The sequence below is a fragment of the Patagioenas fasciata genome, chromosome 17 (genome assembly GCF_037038585.1).
Source record: "Patagioenas fasciata isolate bPatFas1 chromosome 17, bPatFas1.hap1, whole genome shotgun sequence".
In the NCBI taxonomy this organism is placed as follows: Eukaryota; Metazoa; Chordata; class Aves; order Columbiformes; family Columbidae; genus Patagioenas; species Patagioenas fasciata.
This window is the reverse complement of record NC_092536.1, coordinates 10,461,534-10,478,361: the sequence shown is the minus strand read 5'-3', so window position 1 is coordinate 10,478,361 and position 16,828 is coordinate 10,461,534. Positions and strand designations below refer to the sequence as shown.

The following is a 16,828-nucleotide window of genomic DNA, read 5'->3' as shown; positions in this document are numbered from 1 at the left end:
ATAATAACAACAGCTGCATTTTATAGCAGGGTAACGGTTGTGCAGGGGCTGGGGAAGAGCTGCCCACAGACATTCTCCTCGCAGCCCTCTGGCAGGCTGTCCCGTGCCGTGGTATTTACCCATGAAAGAGCAGCTCGGAGCAGCTGTTCCTCAAAACATAGTGCAGGAGCCAGCCATGCACTCGCAATTAGGCATGGGGAATATGTATATCCCCACAGGATTCTTCCCACAACACAACAGCATGCCACAAGGATACACTTCCATTTTGGAGGAATCCTTCTGTCTGTCTGCAGGTTGCTTCGATTGGTTAAGAACAAAACAAACAATTCCTTGTCAAGAAAACTGCTGACCTGGGAACCTGCAGTTCTGCCTGTTGGAAAAGTGGAAGAAAGACAGTGACAGCTGACGAAGCGCAAAGGGTAAAATGAGTGTCATTAGAAATGCTTAGAGAAATATGTTAGAGAAATATAGAAGTGTAATTTAATTTGGGAAGCGTTTATCAGTTAAGGACTTAAATTTTCATTTGTGCTTCCTCCGAGGAAAGCACGGTGTGCTGGCGGCGTCACAAGCTGCCTTGACCACTGAGCCGTCAGCATCCGCACAGCTGGCTCTTGCTCTGGTTTCATGTAGATGCGAAATGCGTTTGTTGCCTGGTTCCAGTGTTCTGGTGCTCACCCATCTGCACTTCTGCAGATCCAGAACCATCTTGTGGTGGCCAGGTGGAGAAAATAGCTCCGAGGGGCAGGCAAGAGCCCTCACACTTCACTGCTGACCTCATACCTACGGCACCAGTTTAAGAACGATATTCAGCAGGTCTGGGACAAGTTCCAGGGGCCTGCAGGAGCCTCCCTGGAGCGGCCGGTGCGCGCTCCTGGCTGGGACGGGGGGCCGGCCCGGAACCTGCGCGCCGGGCTCGGGTTCGCCTCGGGGCGGCAGCCCGGGTACCCGGCCGGAAGCGGAAGCGGCTCGGGGGCGGTGCAGGGCCAGCGGCGGGCACTCCGGCGGGAGGTGAGTTCGCTTGGCCGGGCGGGGCGGGGAACCGGGGTCCTGGTGGTTGCTATGGGGACAGTTGCTACGGGGTCGCTGGGCCCGGGGCGGGTTGCCGCGGGGTCGCTGGGCTGCAAGGCCCGGGTTTGCCGCCAGTGCTCGGGGGCCGGCAGCGGTTGCCGATGGGCCCTGAGTGGGAGGGTGGCAGAGGCAGGAATGCCCGGCTGCCCGCGGGGCGTGAATCGGCTCGGCCGGCCGGTAAAATGTACAGGTGCGCTTGCTGGGGAGAACCTCAGGGCCTATTTGGGTTCATTCGGGCCTTCTCAAAAGTGCATCTCACAGAATCAACTGTTCAAAGAAGATACAAAGTGCTCAAAGCTGCTGCAGCTTTGTATAGCCAGCTAATGTCTGTATTTAGGCTAATTTTTTATCGTGACAGTTAATTTATTTTTGTAGTTGTTTATTGAGTTAAACCATGCCTACTGAGCCTGGTTTCAGGTTGTGACTGAAGTGGGATCAGTATAGGTGAAAGCTGGGCAATGACCATAACTGGAGCTTAAAGGAAACAGGATAATATCCTATAGCTGTGCTTGTACCCTGCTGGGTGCTCTGCAGGGCCCTGTTTGTACAGCTCCACACGGCCCCCTTGGCTACCTCTCCGTTCGTGCTCTTCATCTGTAGGTCATTTTTCTGATCAGATGTGGCATGTGCATCCAGAGTCATCCCTTCTGCCCGTGGATGTGGCTGCACAGGCTGTGGAGCGTGCAGAAGTGCTGTGTCACTTGCACTGCCTCTCCCAGAGAAAAGCAGAGGCTGGAGAAGCCTCTTCTGGAGCAGCTGGTTGTCCTGTACAGTCACAGCCGGCCACTGTAGGGATCCTCAGCAGGTTGTCACCTGAGATAACTTTATTTTCTAGTGAAGTCACTTTTCTAGTAGGCTATTTGTGAAGCATTCTGCTAGAAAGTTTTACTGAAGCTTTAGCTGATATAGAACATTATGCACATGGGTATTGAGAAGACAGAAGAACAAGCACTTAGCTTGGAATGACAGTACCAGTGTGCTGCAGTCACAGGTGCCTGTTTGGACAACTTTTAGAGTGGCTGAGTTTGCAGAAATGCTAGGGTATTGAGCTGTAGTGCATTATTAAGAGCAGCTAAAAATTGTCATTTAGTGTCTTTTTCTGAGTGTGATACAATCTGAATATGCTAGCGTTTGGGGTTAATCAAGTTTCTTAGATTCTCCAGCCCAGAAACAGAGCCCAGGCCTACTGATGAGACTGCTTTCCTGCCTACTGATGTTCTGGCTTCCAAAGTACCTGTACTGATCTGACTTTTCCTGCTCTTTTAGGTCTTTAAAGATGGGGAATACAAGCAGCGAGCGAGCTGGACTGGAGCGTCATGGCCATAAGGCCTCCCGAGGTGACAGCTCAGGGGGAACCATCAGTACGAAAGAGGGTGATAGACCAAAAATTTTAATGGACAGTCCTGAAGATGCAGACTTGTTCCACCCTGAGGAAATGAAGGTATGGCTGGTTTGTTCTTGTCTTGTAACACTAGGGCATGGGGATGCTGTCCCACTGTGATGCTCTTAGCAGCCTTCCTTAATTCTGTCATTGAGCGTACACGCCAAAGGAGATATTGTTCAAGCAGACATGAGTGTAATGTTGTGGTTTCCAGCAATAATTAATTGTAGAAAAATTAAAATGTAACAGGCTTAAAGCTCTTCCCCAGTTGTAGGTACAGTGACCCAGGTTCCTTCAGATTCTTAACGCTTTTGCAGTCATCAGTGACATTTTATCTATTATTTTCCATACTAAAACATTTGTTAACTGGATTTTTGCTCAGTATTAGATGGATTATTAGAAACATCTTGCTGTGTATCACATTTCATAAGAATATCTAATGCAAAACTATGCTTAGATTTTGACTGTTGAACAGAGCTGTTTCCTATAGATAACTCATAATCTTTCTGCCAACTGCAAATTTTGTGCCTATGGTGTACATATAATTTAAATGCTTCCTAAGGATATTTTTTCTTAATTATTTTTCTTCCTTTTTTTGTACCTGCATATTTTGAAAACTCTTGTAAGCTCAAGCCATTTGTTTTTAACCTAATTTAGGCTGGAGGGAGGGGGATTATTTTGCCTTCAGCAACTTTGAAAGGCTTTAACATCTCTTTGCAGAATTTGTGCAAATGAATTTGTGAACAGTGACTGGAAACACAGGGTTTCCAGTCTCCATCTGACATAACCTGCTTGTAGCTACTTGTAGATTTGTACATTAGTAAGTCATGCTAAGTACAACAAACGTGTTCAGTAAAATACAGGTTATCTAAGTCTGCTAGGAAAAAATTTCTTTTGATTAAGACATTGTGCTTGTAGGCTCCGTTGGAGAAAGAAGAATTCCTAGCATGGCAACAAGATCTGGAAGTGAACGATAAAACCCCCACTCAAGCTCGACCAACAGTCTTTCGCTGGACTGGAGGAGGAAAAGAAGTTTATTTATCTGGGTCCTTCAACAACTGGAGTAAAATTCCTCTGACAAGGAGGTAATAAATGGCTGCTGCTGTGTCGGTTTTCCTATGGACTGGGAACGCTTAGTGCACTGAGGAAGGTGGTGAGTTGACAGATTGGTATTGTGCTTGGGTTTACCACTTCCTGGCCTCTTTTGTCAAGGTCTTGATGAGAATCTGAGTTTTTGATTCTCAGATGGCAGAGGATGAACATTGAGCTGTGTGTTAATTTTGAAGGAGTGATTTGTTCATTAGGCACCATGCAGGAATGACCTCAAACAATCCTTGTTGTGCAGTCTGCTCCCTGCATAGAGTTGGGGCATGTACAGTGCAGCTGGTTTTAAGCACAGTGTCTCTGATGGCACATGTACTTTCTTGCCATATCGTTGGATTTTGCCCAGCTTCAAGGGTGCAGATTCCGCTTAGGAAACTCTGAGCCTGGGATACCTGCTGGTAAACTACATGAGTGAGAGAATAAATCTGTGTTAAGATACCAAGTGTTTTTTTCCTGCTAGAGGCCTCTGGAGCTCTGCTTATTTCTGTACCTGAGTAGGTATTTTATTTAAACTAAACTGTATTACAGTGTTTGTTGCAGTTTATAGATCAATGTACTTTTCAGAATATTTCAGGGCTGATTGTTTGTCTTGAATTCCAGTCACAATAACTTTGTCGCAATCCTGGACCTGCCAGAAGGAGAGCACCAGTACAAGTTCTTTGTGGACGGGCAGTGGACGCACGATCCTTCAGAGGTAATGTTTTCTTTGGCTTGCTGGTTGTGTTCATGGAAGTGTCTGAAGACGAGAAGCCTGCTGGTTTCTCTACCAATAGGTGGCTTTTTCAGAGAGCAGGTATTGCTGGGTTAACAATAGAAACTGCCTGTTCAGGCTGGTGAGAGAGATTTCTGATCCCAGCTGGCCTAGGTGGTGGCGTCACACTGATGGCCTCAAAGGATTTTGTAACAAACGGGTGACAAGGACACGGTGTTGGTTTATAAAAGATGATGAGCTTTTCTTGTCTAGTGCCAAACTGTCTCTTAAAGAACTGTAGTATTGCTGACAGCCCAAATCTCCCTCTGCTCTGTTTGCTGTCAGTGCCAGAATGTTGCTATCGCTGCTGTAGATCTTTTCATAGGTCAGTAATTGTGCCAAAATCTACCAGACCTTTTTTTTCCACCTCTGCTATGAAATGAGCTTTAACTTTAGTCTGTCCAGCACTCCCTACCTGTTTCAGCACCGTTCACGGCTGTTGGCTCCAGTTTTCTTGCTGTCTTGGCAAACCTTGCAGAATTTACCTTGCAGTAAGTTGAGCTCATTGAACCCTCTGCCTTGGACTCTAGTCTTAGCTTTAGTAGTAAACTAGCAATACCAACCCTACTCTGTCCTACATCAGGCCGTGCAGATCTTAGCCTGGCTCTGAAAGCCCTGTAGAAGCTAGCGGTAAAGCTTAGCTCCTTAGCATTAGCTACAGCCCAAGAATTTATCGAGTGTTGTGGACCTGGCAGGTTCAACTGACATGCACCCTGCAGTCCTAAACCCTGCACTTGCTCTTAACCTAACACTAACTGCACAACGGTGACCTCTTTGTATCTGGTGCTAGCATATTTTAAAAGCAATATATCTCATTCTTGGTAATGCTGATTGTGTAGTTTTGAGAATCTAACAGTCCTGCAAGTTTTTTTATTCTGACTTTTGTACCTTGTTTCGTCCCAGCCCGTAGTAACCAGCCAGCTGGGTACCGTCAACAACATCATCCAGGTGAAGAAAACTGACTTTGAAGTATTCGATGCTTTGATGGTGGACTCCCAAAAATGTTCTGACATGTCTGGTATGAACTTACTGGTAATTCTGTATCGCACTTTTTAGAGCTGTTAAAAATTTAGTCTTCCTTTTTGTTTGAAGTTAAAGCTCCAGTATAGATCAATCTCCAACTTTGTCAGGCCCTGTGGACGTGTGCAGGAATCACAAATGCACAATGGAAAAACGTGAAACGTGTAAAGGAGGATGCCTCTGACAGAGCAACAGGTGTCACTGCAGCTCTGATTAGGAGGAAGTCATGGCTGCTGAATTGCTGTTTGGTTGCCTGTGTGATGTGAAACAGCTGTTTTTAGCACACTCAGTGATGCATCAGTCCCTGCCGTACAACATCGAACCAGTGTGGACAGCCTGTATCGCTCCTAATTCCATCTTCCTCTGCTAAGGAGCTGGGCCGAGGAGGTCAGGAGTTGCACATTGGAGGAGACGTTGTCGAGCAATGTTTGCTGTTAGGTGTTCGCTGGAGAAGGGCTGGCCAGAGATGACAGTGACGTTCTGGAGTGCAGTAGGGCCCTCAGGATGCCACCACCCACATTTTGCAGCTAGTCCCAAGTCAGGCTTCAGACATATTAAATCTCTTCTTGGGCATTGATCACTACACTGCATCGTCTGCTGCAGCTCTTGTATTTACATGCCATTGATTTCTTTTGGCTGCATGTTCCTGGATGTGAAAATTGACTTGGAGTATCAGTAAAACTGTACCTATAAAGAGCAGATACCCTTACAGACTATTTAAGAATCAATATTCAACATCTCTCTGGCAGAGTTGTCAAGTTCACCCCCAGGACCATACCACCAGGAGCCCTATGTCTGTAAGGCAGAGGAACGCTTTAAATCACCACCTATTCTGCCTCCCCACCTGCTGCAGGTCATCCTGAATAAGGACACAGGCATTTCTGTGAGTACATTAGTTTGTTTTGCTGAATAATGGCCTTGAGAGCGTGAATAGATGGGGAAAAAATCTGGATACAGACAGGGGACAGGCAAGGAAAAACTTTAGGATAGTTGCTACGTTGGTAAATTCCTTGTTATGTATGTCCCAATGGATCCATCTGAAGTAAATCTATTTTTCTACTTGACTGTCTTCAAAATTGAAAAGAAAGCTAGATTGGTATTTTACTCCCAGAAACCCTGACCTTCCCACTGCAACGCTGCTTAGATGTCAAAAGCACGTGACCAATAATGTAAGTCTGTCTCACAATTGCAGTGAGGATGCAGAGGGTTTCACCCTGGAGAGGTCTTGGATTGTTCTGAAACTTTGTGTTTCTTGGTGGACTCAGCATAAGCAGCAGTGTGATTTGTTTGAGGGTAGGGCTACAGACGGTGTTTATCACCCATCAGCTGTGATGAGTAAACTGTGAGTTCTCTGATTTTCACACTGTCTCACTTTATCTTATCTCCAGTGCGATCCTGCTCTGCTCCCTGAACCCAACCATGTCATGTTGAACCACCTCTACGCACTTTCTATCAAGGTGAGAGGCCAGGGCACATTCTTCACACTTGCAGCTTTTAGATGATTATGTTTCTCACTTGTTTTCCATCTCCTGTAGGATGGAGTGATGGTGCTTAGCGCTACACATCGTTACAAGAAGAAATACGTGACTACTTTGCTGTACAAGCCAATATGAACATCATAGTAGTTTGTGACCAGTTGTTCTGGGCCGGTGCAGTCTTAGAACTTCTTCTCTTAACCAAACATATTCCTGCTCTGTGCTGTAGCAAATGAACTCTGAATTTATATTGTTTCTGAGACTTCCAAGTTCTCCTATATTTGCCTTTTTTTCCCAGTCCCACCTTGGAAGTTCTTGGAGATGGCAGCTTTGTGGCAACTAGACAGACGGCACAGGTGTCAGTGCCCATCACCAGCTCAGTTAAAAACCCACCAGTTTAATTAGGCTGAAAAACGTGAAGGCAGCAACAGGTTAAAGGCCTTTAGCAGTGAGGCAGACTGTCAGAAAGAAATAAGCCAGCCTGAAGTCTAGAAAATTCAGGATTCTTGTGGAATCTTATTTGAGCTCAAGACTCAGTGAAAGCAAGCCCGTTACTGCTTTCATAACTCATTAAACACACAATTATTTCAGCAGCAAGTTCTAAACTTGTATGGCTGAAATAAGTGTAAATATTGATGATCTTCTTGTAACAGCCTTTCTAGGCAAAAATCAACGACACAATCACCTACAAGCTCATTGTTATTTTACGGTAGACTGGGGTTCACTGTTGCTACTGTGAATAGCTCTGTAGTTTTTCTCTTCATGAGAACTGAAATACAACTTTTCACCTGTGGAATCTCTGGTGAAGACAGTTGTTTTTAATGGCTGGATTTTTCTGTAAATCATAAATGTGTCTTGCAGTAATCTGCTTTTTGAAACCAATTTTTCTTGCCGTCACTCGTAAGGACACCGTTAAGCTGGGACAGGTTAGCTGTAAGGCAGTCGGTGTGTGCAGTTTGGAGGTTAGTTCTTCAGTGACAGCCCAGGGGTGACTCCCAGTCCCCTGTATCCAGTGGCCAAACTTGCCCCTCGGTGTGAGCAGTTGCAGGATGCTGGATGCAGCAGCGCTGCGCCCTCTGTGCCCAGGGCTGTGAAGCCCCTGGTGCTTCTGCAGCCAGAGCTGTGAGGATCTCTGCAGCTTTTTATCATGTCTATATTTTCTAAGCTATTATAGTAATGCCAGGTTGGCTGTACTTGGTACTGACAGCCTGTTTTATCCCAAACCAAATGCAACGTTAATGCAAAACCGCTTGCCAGTGTGCCTCAGGCCTGCCCGGGAGGGGACCTGCCAGGTCCTTCCCGCTGTTTGGTTTTTGGTGCCTGAGAGTGCCAGTGACTGTGCCAATGATCACCAGACCCGTCCCTCTGTGGGTGAGAGGACGTTGCACGAACAGTGCAGGGTCTGAGCGGGGACAGGAGCTGCACAGCCAGCGTTCAGTGAACCAGCCAAGCAGAAGGGTGCTTTGCCACCCTCGGATCTGGTCACCAGCCTTGTTGCAATATTCCGAGCAGCTCAGTAGATCTGGGTCTAGTGCAATGGTTTTCTCTGAAAACTCTTTCCTCGTCCTGTGCTACGGATAGTATTTGGTATTCTGAAACATGGAATTGCTTTTGTTTTCAGCCTCTTCAGAAACAAATAAAACATTTTCAAGAAAAGTGGGTGACTCGTTTTGTTATTATCCTCCCCCCTTCGGTTACGTCAGCTTCCTTGAGTCGTTAGTTTTTTATAACCTGTGATCGCCTGATTGCTGTTTTACACTTCGGTGGATTGTGCAAGTTTTTTATCCAGAGATGCAGCTTGAAACACTTTGTCCAGTAAAGAAGATGAGGGAGGTGGTAGTGTGTGTTTGTGATGTAAAGTTTACAGGAAGAACAAGCTCCAGTGGCTGAAAAGCCTGGTATTGGCCTTAAGCCTCCATCAGCCTCTTGTTCCAGCAACCCTTTTGTTTTCCCAAGCCTTTCTCCTTGTCAGCGCGTGATCGTGGGTTTGATGTGGCTTGTGGTGTCACAGGCATGTGTGTGGCACTGGATTAGGCTGTGCACCCCGTCAGATTTATGAGCTCCAGCAAAGCGACGTGTGGGAGGTCGGGGAGGAGGCTGTGGTTGGGGTGGTTGGTGCTCGCACCTGTGTGCTTTGCCAGGGGAGGTGCAGGTTCTTTTTAGTTTGAGCTGGTTGTGTCAGGGTGGTGACAAAGATGCATCAATAGCAGAGAAGGGAGAGCGGTATGGAACAGTTCCAGTTATGAATATAATGTGTTTGCCTTTTGTTGAAATGTAAACTCAGTCAAAACACTCAGAAGTTTAAATGCAGAAGTATGTGCTGGTAGATAAATGTGTGACCACAACCATCCTTTGTCAGTTCCCTGCCACAGAGAAATCTGATGCTTCAATAGTATGAAACAATGATGTTAAATAACGGCTTTTCCTCCCGTAGCAGGGTCAGCAAAGGGGTGCCAGTTCCCACGTCTGCTCCTGGGGCTGGGCTGTGCGCTGCAGGGCGCCAGATGCGGGTTAAATGCAATGGAAGTGAACTGTGTGAGGGCATTTATGTAAAGCCGAGTCGGTTTGGTTGGGGCAAGTGGTGTAATTTTTCAACTGTGTTCAAAGAAATGTAGATGTGAGAAGGGACTGGCAGACAGATGTTGTGCAGTGAGCCCTCTTAAATGCTTTTAGTGTCAGCAGGGACATGATACCACAAGTTTCTTATTTGAATGACCTAGAATTAATTTTTTTGCCAGAAAATAGGAGCTTAGAGGTAGCTTAGTAAGTTTGGTTTGTTATTTTCTTCAGTTGCAAAACAAATTTTTCACAAGACCAAAGCAGCAGAAACTTTGAGAAATGGAGAACAGAAAAGAAGGTGAGTGTGTGCAAGACTTACAGACTTGGTCTCATTAGTTCTTGTGAAGCTTGGTAGATTTTCTCTCAATTATGTACTTGTGTGACTCACTCCAGGCTTTTCATCAATGTTGGTATGGTGGAACCACAGGACAAAGCCAAATATTTGATAGAAAGGTTGGTTGTTGGTTTTGGTTGGGTTTGGTATTGGTTAGTTGTGGTTTGTTTTTTTTCACTTGCACTTGGTACATCGTGTGCAGCCCTAAAAAAGCTCTTTGTGTGCCCCAAAAGTCAGGGTGAGGGGCACAGGCTGTGACCTGCCAGGGCCCCGCGCAGCCCTGAGGGCTCCTGGGGGTGGTTATTCCTGGTCAGCTTCCCCTTTTTGTGCTTGCTGGGTGAGCGCAGCTGCCTGCGGGCCAGGTGACCATGGCATTCCTGGCACCTGGGCCTCAGTACCATCTCGGGAGCCTCAGCCTCCCCCAGGTGAGCAGCCCCCAGCCCCGCACCCCTTTCTCCTCAGCAGGAGCAACCGCAGGAGCGCTGGCTCCCGGCGGGGCAGGCAGCAGGTGGATGAAGAGGTAAGCAGGTTGTTTTGCTTTTGCTGTGGGGTAGGGGGGGCTTTTTGGGTTGTTTTCTGTGTGACAGGTGAATGAATTAGATTAATCACACTGTGTTCCCTTATTGTAATGGGATGAATCAAATCCCTCCAAAGGCAAATGCTAGATCAAGAGCTGGATTTATTAGCTCACTTACATTCCCCACCCACATCTCACAGTCTGTGCTGTTATGTTTATTCTTGGCTGTTGCTAGGAGAGCACATTTTTAAGGTAGATGCAGAGACTTTCGTTACAGTCATTTTTGGGACTCTTGAGTAAGCCGTTCCATTCTGTGTCTATGGCAGAAAGGAGAAGAGCTCCCTGCCCTCCCCGACCCCCTGTATTTGAGCACAGCGTGGGGTGGTCAAGCTGACAGTGGATTGTGCGGGGTTCTTGGTAATCAAAAGGCTCGATAAATAATTATTTTTTTTACTCCACCAGTTTCTGGATTATTTTAGTTTTGTTACAATTCTGATCATGCATCATAGGACTGCAACAATGAGCTTTAAATAAGTATTCTTTGTGCACAGTAAAATAGAAATAAAGGAACATTTAACAAGTTAGCATTTCATCATATACATCAGATAGTAGGCACAATAGATAAATCAAGCAGCTTGGGTTTTATGTAGAGCAGTTTCATGAAGAATGTCATGTAGACCAAAATGTAAGAGGAGCTATTAGTAACCCACCCACACACCCTCCACCGAGGCCTCGACTGGGGGCAGGGAGTGGGTATGTGCACAAAACCAAAAACACTGAACAGTAGGAGGACAAATTAAGTTACTGTAGGCAGCAGTGTGAATATTAAAAACCTCTTCCTGTGAAAGAATACTTCAGACCCTGTAAAAACTGGTTCAGTTAAAAATAGATGTATTTACATTTAAGTCTGATCTAGCAAGTTTTCCCAGCAGGTATAAGTTAGGATGTACAGTAACTCTGCAGGTTGTACTCAATCTGACTTGATTGGTGAATGTTTTTTCTTGCTTTTTTCTTTTTTCCTTTTTTTTGTCTTTTTTTTTTTTAATTTTTTTTTTTTTGTTTAAGTTGCAGCGATTAGGCCGTAAAGCACCAGCATATTACAGCAGTGGGATGAGGAACTATCTCCGTCCGCTTTGCTACCGGTACACTGCTGGGACAAATCCCAAACCTGTCATTAGATCACACTAATGTTAATTAAGATGGTTTTTTCCAGCTCAAGATGTGTGGGTCATTTACCAGGGCGAGATTATTTTCCCGTTTACTCACACGTGTTTTACCTCTACCCGTATCACTAGTGAAGTAGGCGAGGGCAGAAATTCGCTGTAGGTGTTTGCAGCTGACTGCTGCTATAGTAAACTATTTGGACAAATGTACCTGTTTTGGTTCATATGAACATGATTTGTTTTTGTGAAGCCACTTATGCTACTTGTTCAGGGAATAACAACTATTAAGATGCTAAATATTGTCTAGGTTAGCTCTTTGGTAAGCTCTGACACCTATAGATTACACAGCCTCTAATGCTGGGTGCAATGGTGGGATGGCTCAGTGTTCTCTATGGAGAAGAAGTGTTCATTTCACCATGCCAGTCAAGATAGTTATTTGTTTTTATTTGGTTATTGTTCAACAACAAAGTTCAATACCTTCCAGGTGGAGCTTTGAACTGTCCCTCTGGTTCCCTCCCTTGTCAACAATAAAAAGGTAATGAAGAAAACTCTCGGATTTCTAGAGACCTAAAACCTCATTTACGCTAATAAGCTTCAATTGCAATTTAATGTTACAATTGTTCATGGGAGCGAGGAGGACTGAGCCGAGGCCCCTCCGCTATCTGCAGGTGGCTGCCACAGCCACCCCAAACCAAAACGCTAGTGTTGAAAAACGCACACTTTACAATAAAAAAGTAGAAACCAATTCAATTCCCTTTTGTTACGAATATAAAGTTTCTTGTAAATATGTACAGTCCTTTGAGCTATTTCTATAGCAGGAAGCATTTCACGAACAAGACACAAGATATACACTTTCTGGAATCAACAAGCCCGTTTCTGAGGGCTTGAAGATCTTCCGTGAGATGCAAAGATTTAAAGACTGATCTCAGCGACCTTTCAAAATATTCAGACCAGGAGACAAAAACTTCCAGCAACTTTCCTGCCAAATCATCTGACCTAAAAGAACCCAACAGACAAGAGAACGGAATACAATATCCATGGAACTCGCCAAAGGACACTGACAGGGCGCTTGAATTTGTCTGGGTTTCTAGAACTGGTTAGCATGGGCTTGCAAGGGACTAGCAGAGGTTTAATAAGAGTGTGGCCAAGGGAAGACTGGATGCAGTTTTGCTCTTTCCAGTTGTAAAGAACATGGTTGTTCACTTAGAATGTTGCTGTTGCAGACTGAATGATCAAAACCTGCTTTGAAAATCATTTGCTCTCTGCTTTGTGTTCACAGCAAAAGAGAATAGCAGCAATAAATGGCTCATGGTTAGATACGCAGAAGCAAAGGTGAAGGTGCGTCCTGTAACCGCTAAAGCTGTTCATTGTGAGTATCCTCCTGTGCCATGACGTTTGGTTCCTATTGTACGACAAGTTACAGACCACGGGAAGAGCCAGCCCTGGGCTGCTCCTCCCGCTGGGGAACCCCAGGCTGGCAGAACAGCGGCATTGCTGAAGGGACCGTGTTCAGCGCCGAGAGGAGAACACAAGTGTGACTGTAATTCTTGTCGTAAAATAAGGCTTGTTAACTCTTCGTTGCCAAATTTCCAGAGTAATTAATAGTTATTTTTGCAGCGTAATCTAAAGGTTTCAGTTAATTTACAAGTGAGGTACAATACACTACTCAGCAAAGCAACCTAAAAGGAGAGAGCAGCCAGTGATGGTGCAGCAGCATGCAGTGAACTGTCATGCAGAAGACCTGGATAAAGTCTGACACCCCAGTAGCGTATAGGTAAAGCACTTTGTCTCGGGGCCGGGCGCGTGGGATTGGTTAACACAGGGTTCTTCCCTTCCCATCAGAGCTGCTCTAGAGCAATTTTAGTAAGAACAAAATAACTTTCAGAAGTGGCAGGTGAACAGACTAATCAGAAGAAATTTTTCTTGTGTTCTGTAGAGCATATACTGAAAACCTTGCTCACCTTGGCCCTTCTGTTTCCAGGCCATCAGGAATTCCCAGCATGTCTCAGAACTATGATCAATTACCTGGTAAGGGGTGCTAACCACATTAAAGACCTGGGATGGGACTCCAGTCCCGTTTAATTTCCTTGATGAACTACTAGGGACTAAAGTGAATACAAAAAGTCCATGAACTGCTTGAAAGAGTAACAGTAGTACAAAGTGCAAAAACAGGAGTGCAGGAAAGTGCAGAGAAATTAACTGAGATGCAAACAATCTTCAAAAGCGTCACGCCTCCCGATGCGGAGCCGGCTTTGGCCCAGGAGTGCTGTGGTGGTAACTGGGCAGCAGATATATGGAGTGCATATACTCAGTATATTTCCTTTTTTTTTTCCTGCAGGTCAAGATGAGTAACTTTGTGTAGCTGAGACTTACACTGAAGACTGGTCCCAGACCTGGCAGGGGAATAAAGCAACAGTTACAAGTCACAGGTATTTTTCTCACACATGCAGAGGTGCCAGCAGCAGCACATCACCTAACTCCTGCTGCCGCGGTGTGGGAGCTGTGCGCTGCTGGCTTCTCAGTGCCAGAATGAGCCACCAACAAGGGCAAGTACTGTCAGCAGCACTCTGAACACAGCAGGCTCCCTTGCTCCTTTCTCCAGACCTTGTCCCCTCTGAGTCCTCAATAACTTGATTTCTGTTGGTAAATGCACATTTGCTTTCAGCTTTCAGGACTTTAGCCTGTTCAGAGTCCATGTGCTTCTGTAGTTACAGAACTAGAGCACAGGGCAGGGTGTTCACAGGACCACCGAGTTACACTGTGCCTGCTCTCCTCTCCTTAACAGAAGTTGGGGGGGATGAGATTTGATTTACTCTTGTACTTTACAGCACCGTCAGCCCTTCTGCACTCCTCACCTTTTTCCAAGAACAGAAAAGTGCTCCAGGCTCCTGACTCACCTTATTGACTTGAGCAAGAGGAGTTCTGGCACCACTCACGGGCAGTCGTCCTCGGCTGCTCTCGTCGAACAGTCTGCCAGGGGACCTTTCTCTGCGGGTGCTCAGAAGCCGGCCTGGAGATTTCTCCCTCTCCAGCGGTCGCCCAGGTGACTTGTCCCTGCGCAGCTCTGTCCTTCCCTCGCGGTACCGGTGCGGCGTGCTTGGCTCTCGAGGGTGGCTGGGACCTTCCGGTGGTCCTGGGCTTGATGCTACCCGCTTGGTTATGTGCTCGTTGTATGTGGGCGGACCTCTCTTGTTAGGGCTACTGTCATTCAAAAATAATGGACGCGAACAGCTGAGCGACAAAAACCTCACGTTACATTTTCTTTTAGCAAAAATGTAACTTTCCCCAAACACCCAGCAGTGGTGAGCTGAAAAAGCATTGGACCTCCCTGGGCCAAGATGAAAAGTCCCAAGATATTTGGACAGCTGATTAGCAACACTAGTAAAGTGCCTTAATGAAGTGCTAATGTAAGTCATGTCTACGACTTATGCAAGGGTACACATTTTCATGTATGTAACCTGTATATTTTTCCATGTTAAAGTACACTAAAATGCAATATATGCCTTTTCACATACAACATTTTCAGTAGCTCCCGGTCAGGAGAGCTACAAGCCTCTGTGTCTCTGTTTCCAATGCACAGGGGCACTATCAACCCCCATATTTATTCACCTGTCTTAAGTATTGCCGTGCTGCTGAGCAGATCATATTGCAGCTTCTCAACACTGCCTCCCTAAGGCAGCCTCATTATTGAAGAGAAAGGGGCTTTAGAGATTGTTACAGTCAGGTGATGTTTAGTGGCCTGGCAACAGCATCTAAGCTCACCAAGCTTTGAAGTCACAGCTAAATCACAAGGTAGAAGTAAAACAGCTGAAGATCACAAAGCATTTGTGGAGATTACCCACATCTTCCTACAGGGTTAGTGTTTCTTTGCCTTGATTTTAAAATGTCAGTGACTACTCCTTGTTCCATTCCAGCATTACAATAATTGGGTAACGTCAGCCTCTGTCTCTAAGAATGGAACAAAGGCATTCAACATCTTGGAGTGGGGGGAAGCCATCTAGAGCAAAGTTTGCTCACAAGGACCGCAACACACGGACTTCATCATACCTGCGTGTAGCAGAAGAGCCTCTGTGGTGCTGCTCGTTGTTGGTCTCCTTCACTAGATTGCCCTTACAGCAAATCACCCTTAATTTGTCTTGATAGGAGGAGGCCAAGTAGATTGCTCCAGATGAAATTGCAGGCCCCAGGTACCGTGGGTTTGGTATCTCCAAGTGGGCTCGTGCAGGAGTTCTGGGTAAAATTGCAGGAAAAAGACTTTACAATGACAACACTGTCCCTTTTCCTGGAAGTAAGTACACGTGTTCTTGCAGCACGTGCTGTTTGTTCAGAGTAATGAGAAGAGAACAACTTACCCTAGAGAAGCTCGTGCCTGAATCTCAATCACTTCAAGGGAATTGAAGTGGGTCACAAACAGGTAGGGCTCCCTGTAGGCTGAAGGAGCACCACAGAGGGAGGAAAAACAAAAAAATATCTGTTAGAAACTTCTAAAAAGCATCAGTGAGTGCAACAAAGCCTCACGGCCCCTTGGGAAAACTAATGGAATATATTTTCTGTAATAAGACACAGACGCTATTACTAAACAGGGAGATTTAAGCTTAAAGAATCATTGCTTTGAAACTGTATCTCAAGAATTTTACTAACCAAAGTATCATGAAAAAGGCATTAAAACCAGACTATTAACAAAAATCCCATCAGGTAGTGCAAAAAGCCTGAGGGAATCACACTGACATTATATGTTCTTGACTGTTTCAGAAACCTCCAAGCATCGTTAAAAATTCCACTATCCAGCTCAGTCATTGTCAGACTAGGAACATTAAGAAAATATAACTTTTTGGTTTAGTTTTCCTCAAACGGCTTATACTTCAGAAGGTCTGCCAGTTGGATTTATAATGAGCTTCAGCCATGGGAAATCTCCATAGTTTTTGGGAGAGGGAAAAGGAAGCAGAAGCACTGAGTGAACAACACCCGTCCCACAAGGATGCTCCCCAGGTTCAGTAATTCCCATAATCCAGGCGAATGTCCCTCAACACCTACCAAAGGCTAAGGGCAAGCGATTCCATTTCAGGTCATCTGTCCGACTGCGTCTTCCGTAGGAATCCACAAAGACACCAAACTCTGCCAAGGAAAGCAATGCCATGTCATTTATTTTTGGAGGGACAAAGGTGACTGACCATGGGCTATTTGACAGGGACACGGTGTCTTCTGTCTTGAAATCCTCAAGTGCTCTAGTTGACATTTCCATGACATTATCCTAGAGGGCCAACAAAAGCAGCTATACAAACAAATAACACCCTCTTTTATTTCATCACAAGAAGATTAAAAATTCTCATCTGTCTGTATGGAAACCAGACAAGAGAACCAAAACTAGAAAAGCCCTTAACATTTTATCAGGATAATCAAACACCTGTTTGCACTTACCATTGATTACAACCCCTCCCCTTTAGGCACCGAAGCCT

General features: G+C 45.5%; 2 protein-coding genes across 14 annotated transcripts in view; one reads left to right on the top strand and one right to left on the bottom strand.

Moving 5' to 3' along the window:
• Nucleotides 1-302: 302 nt before the first annotated feature.
• PRKAB1 (protein kinase AMP-activated non-catalytic subunit beta 1) lies at nt 303-8,455 on the top strand. Of its 2 annotated transcripts, none has more exons than XM_065851799.2 (8): nt 303-419; nt 2,335-2,509; nt 3,368-3,534; nt 4,154-4,247; nt 5,208-5,322; nt 6,074-6,207; nt 6,713-6,781; nt 6,860-8,455. In XM_065851799.2, exons 2-8 carry the CDS (start codon nt 2,345-2,347, stop codon nt 6,935-6,937), a joined length of 822 nt encoding a protein of 273 aa, XP_065707871.1. In that variant the 5' UTR covers nt 303-419; nt 2,335-2,344; the 3' UTR covers nt 6,938-8,455. The 2 variants fall into 2 exon arrangements, with proteins under 2 accessions (XP_065707871.1, XP_065707870.1); XM_065851798.2 differs by lacking the exon at nt 303-419 and adding an exon at nt 905-1,008.
• Nucleotides 8,456-11,795: 3,340 nt separating this feature from the next.
• Nucleotides 11,796-16,828, bottom strand: part of CIT (citron rho-interacting serine/threonine kinase) — a 72,699-nt gene continuing 67,666 nt past the window's right edge. For 5 of the 12 annotated variants that reach the window (XM_071816225.1, XM_071816229.1, XM_071816231.1 and 2 more), the window contains 4 exons: nt 16,407-16,487; nt 15,725-15,803; nt 15,420-15,602; nt 11,796-14,603 (listed from right to left, as the gene is read on the bottom strand). In XM_071816225.1, coding sequence (XP_071672326.1) covers nt 14,195-14,603; nt 15,420-15,602; nt 15,725-15,803; nt 16,407-16,487 — 752 coding nt within the window. In that variant the 3' untranslated portion in view covers nt 11,796-14,194. The remainder of the gene's footprint in view (nt 14,604-15,419; nt 15,603-15,724; nt 15,804-16,406; nt 16,488-16,828) is intronic. The other 7 variants (XM_065851794.2, XM_071816232.1, XM_065851795.2 and 4 more) reach the window with 3 other exon arrangements.